Below are 3752 nucleotides of genomic sequence, written 5' to 3' on the forward strand. Positions count from 1 at the left end.
GACTGAATACCAAAACGCTCGTCCCAAAACACAGTAGCCCCAGTAAACTATGCCTAAACGCCCTAAACGTAACCTCAGCAAAACGGTGCAAAAACCTAACCTTATTCCTAAACTTAACCTCAGTAATGTATGCCTAACCCTAAACGTATGTATAACCTTATCCCCAGTAAAACAAATACAAGAACCGCTGGTCCGTGAAAAAACAATGGGGCCATGAGTTTTGGGGCGAGGCTTCCATTTACCTACAGACACGCAGTAGCCCCGTTCAAGGAAGTGTTTTCGTCTGGTGGAGCGTGGAGCCGGCACAAAGTAAACATGTCCTTAATTTGGAGGTATTTCACACTTGAGACGCCAAAAAGCAGCACAGCAAAGTGCAAAGTATGTGAAGTTGATGTTCCAAGGGGTGGAAAAAGTGTTAAGTCGTTTAATACCACCAATTTGGCCAGGCATCTACAAAAACACAAGAAAGAACACGAGGAGCTGGAGAAAGCTAATCGAGAACGAGAATGCCCGCAGCAGAAGATCGCTGATGCTTTCAAGAAGAAAGACAAACTTTCTGCAGACGCCCCGAAGGCTAAAGGAATTACAGAGAAGGTGCTCAATTTCATTGTGCTGGATGATCAGCCTCTCTCTGTTGTTGATAATGTTGGCTTTCGCAGCCTGATCGAACACCTTGAGCCAAAATATAATATCCCCTCCAGGAAATACATATCAGAGACTGCTTTACCAGAACTATACGTCAGAGTGTTGTCGCGGTTAGCAGCTGAGTTAAAAGATGTTAAAACTATGAGTTTCACTACTGACATCTGGTCCTCGTCCGTTAGCCCAATGTCGCTAATAAGTCTCACCGTACATTGGGTGAGTGCGGAGAATTATGCTTTTAACAGCGCGGTGCTGCAGGTTAAAGAGTGCAGGGGCTCACACACCAGCGAGTTGATTAAAACGACAATGAAGGAGATGCTGGATAACTGGAAGATCCCACTGGCTAAAGTACATGTGGTTTTGAGAGACAACGCCAGTAACATGAAAAAGGCGATGGATGAGGTGCCTGTTGATAGTTTGGGCTGCTTGGCACACACACTGCAGCTAGTTGTTCACGAGGGGCTTCTCTCCCAGCGCAGTGTACATGATGCCCTCGCCAATGCAAGGAGAATAGTGACGCATTTTAAACATTCTCAAGTTGCACAGTCCCGCTTTGAAGACGTTCAATTAGAGCTACAGCAGGACACAAAACGTCTCCAGCAAGACGTTCAGACAAGGTGGAACAGCTCGCTGTATATGATAAAAAGCCTACTGGAACAGAAACGAGCCCTCTGTGCATATCAAGCGGACCACAACCTGCCAGCAACACTGTCTGCCAACGAGTGGTCATTGTTGGAAAAAACAGTGACAGTACTGGAACCCTTCGAGGAGATAACAAAGAACATCAGCTCAGCGACCTCCACTGCAGCCGATGTGATCCCAGCCATCACCGTTCTGAAGCGACTGCTCACTCGGGAGACCACTGCTGACAGTGGAATCAAAACAATGAAACGTACCCTTCTGGAAGCTGTCAACAGAAGATTTAGCACCACCGAAGGTCAACCCCTGTACTCTGTAGCCACTTTAGTGGACCCACGCTACAAAGACAGGTAAGACAGCATGTATTCAATGTTTTATCAATACAATGTTGTTGGCTGTGTTTTTAAATGTGAAATGCTGCACAAACTAGATAACATGTTGAACTGTAGTCTAAAGATGGTGTGTGTGTGTGTGTGTGTGTGTGTGTGTGTGTGTGTGTGTGTGTGTGTGTGTGTGTGTGTGTGTGTGTGTGTGTGTGTGTGTGTGTGTGTGTGTGTGTGTGTGTGTGTGTGTGTGTGTGTGTGTGTGTGTGTGTGAGAGAGAGAGAGAGAGAGAGAAGTAATTGTATTTACAGAATTACAGATTTATTTGTAACATGTTTATTTAATTCACACATGACTGGCTGGTGCTTACTGCTTAGCTACACTATAGTATAGTTGTGCTCAACCTATTTTATTCTTGTGTCAGATACTTCACAGGTGATGTCACAGCCAAGCAAGCCAGGGATGCCCTGGTGCAAGAGATCAGGAAAATAGAGCAAACACTAAATGATGGAGCAGCTTCAGCTTCAGCTACAACAGAGCCAGCAGCTACTGAAGAAGATTTAGCTTCAGAAACAACAGAGCCAGCAGATAAGGTGCCTCGCATGGAAGCAGCTGGTCCAAGCCAGAGCAGAGTCAGCAGACCCAAGAGCAGCTTGATGACTCTGTATGATGACATTCTGGAGGAGAAAGGTGATCCTGGAACAGGGAGTAAGATTGATGTTGCTCTAGTTCAAATGCAAAAGTATTTACAAGAGCCAACAATTCCTCGCTCTGAGTCCCCTTTCCAGTTCTGGGAAAAAAAACATGCTAGCTTTCCTGCAGTTGCTGCTATTGCATTAAAATTCCTCAGTGCCCCCTCCACCTCAGTTGAAAGTGAGAGACTGTTTAGCACCACATCCAACATAGTGGATGAAAAGAGAAACCGCCTTACACCAGAGAGAGCAGAAATGATAATTTTCCTCAAGAAAAACCTGACAAAGTTCTCTTAAGTGAGATTCTTCTGGTGTTGCCTTAATTGGGTTAATTCATGTCCTAAGTTAAGATGATACCTGCCTGATAACTTTAAAAAAGCCACAATGAGAGATGTGGTTTATTTTGTTTACACTACAGTGTTTGCTGCTAAAACAGACCTACAGTATTTTATTTCTTTTCTGTTAAATACAATTTTAAGAAGCAGCTATGCACAGTGTTTTAATTTATTATTTGTAGGTATATTCTTTCAATGATGGTGTATTAGTTTTTTGTTTTTTACTGTTGTTTCACTTTAAAATATTCTGTTAAAAAAATAAGGAGTAGCCACCTTTTTTGCATTTGCCAATTAAATATTTGCACTGCCAGGCACTTGTTTAACTTTAAAAAGCCACGATGAGATGTGGTTGCCTTGTTGCTGCTGCATTACAACAGACCTACATTATTTTTTTATTTTGTGTTTAATACAATTTTAAGAAGCAGCTAAGTATGCACATTGTTTTAATTTAGTATGTGTACTGTAGGTATATTCTTTTGATGGTGTATTTGTTTTTTTTACTGTTATTATTTGCACTTTAAAATATTCTGTAAAAAAAATAAGGAGTAGCCACTTTCTTTGCATTTGCCAATTAAATATTTGCACTGCCAGGCACTTGTTTAACTTTAAAAAGCCACGATGAGATGTGGTTGCCTTGTTTACAGTGGTTGCTGCTGCATTACAACAGACCTACAGTATTTTTTTATTTTGTGTTTAATACAATTTTAAGAAGCAGCTAAGTATGCACATTGTTTTAATTTATTATTTGTAGGTATTTTCTTTTGGTGATAGATCATAGTGTATTTGTTTTTTTTCTACTGTTATTTTACTTTAAAATATTCAGTAATAAATGTCTTTAATTGAAAGGTAATGCATTTTCTTTTTTATTTAAAGTTTTGCTCGGGTATCGGATATCGGCATATATATCGGATATCGAAAAATATCATAATTGATATATCGTATCGGAATTGAAAAAACCTGTATCGGTGGTATCGGATATCGGCATATATATCGGATATCGAAAAATATCCTAATTGATATATCGGATCGGATCGGAATTGAAAAAACCTGTATCGGTGCATCTCTAACACACACACACATTTTTACTTAAGAAAAAGTATCAATACTGCAATGTAGAAATA

The 3752-nt window shown here is 40.7% G+C and overlaps 1 protein-coding gene across 1 annotated transcript; it reads left to right on the plus strand.

Moving 5' to 3' along the window:
- Window positions 1–315: 315 nt before the first annotated feature.
- Window positions 316–3406, plus strand: LOC308100021 (zinc finger BED domain-containing protein 4-like; the record flags this gene model as incomplete). The annotated part of the gene is made up of 2 exons (XM_080448922.1): window positions 316–1631; window positions 2029–3406. 2 exons carry the CDS (start codon window positions 316–318, stop codon window positions 2591–2593), a joined length of 1881 nt encoding a protein of 626 aa, XP_080305048.1. The 3' UTR covers window positions 2594–3406.
- Window positions 3407–3752: the final 346 nt, after the last annotated feature.

Source organism: Gymnoscopelus braueri (genome assembly GCF_963280865.1).
Source record: "Gymnoscopelus braueri genome assembly, chromosome: 14".
NCBI lineage: Eukaryota > Metazoa > Chordata > Actinopteri > Myctophiformes > Myctophidae > Gymnoscopelus > Gymnoscopelus braueri.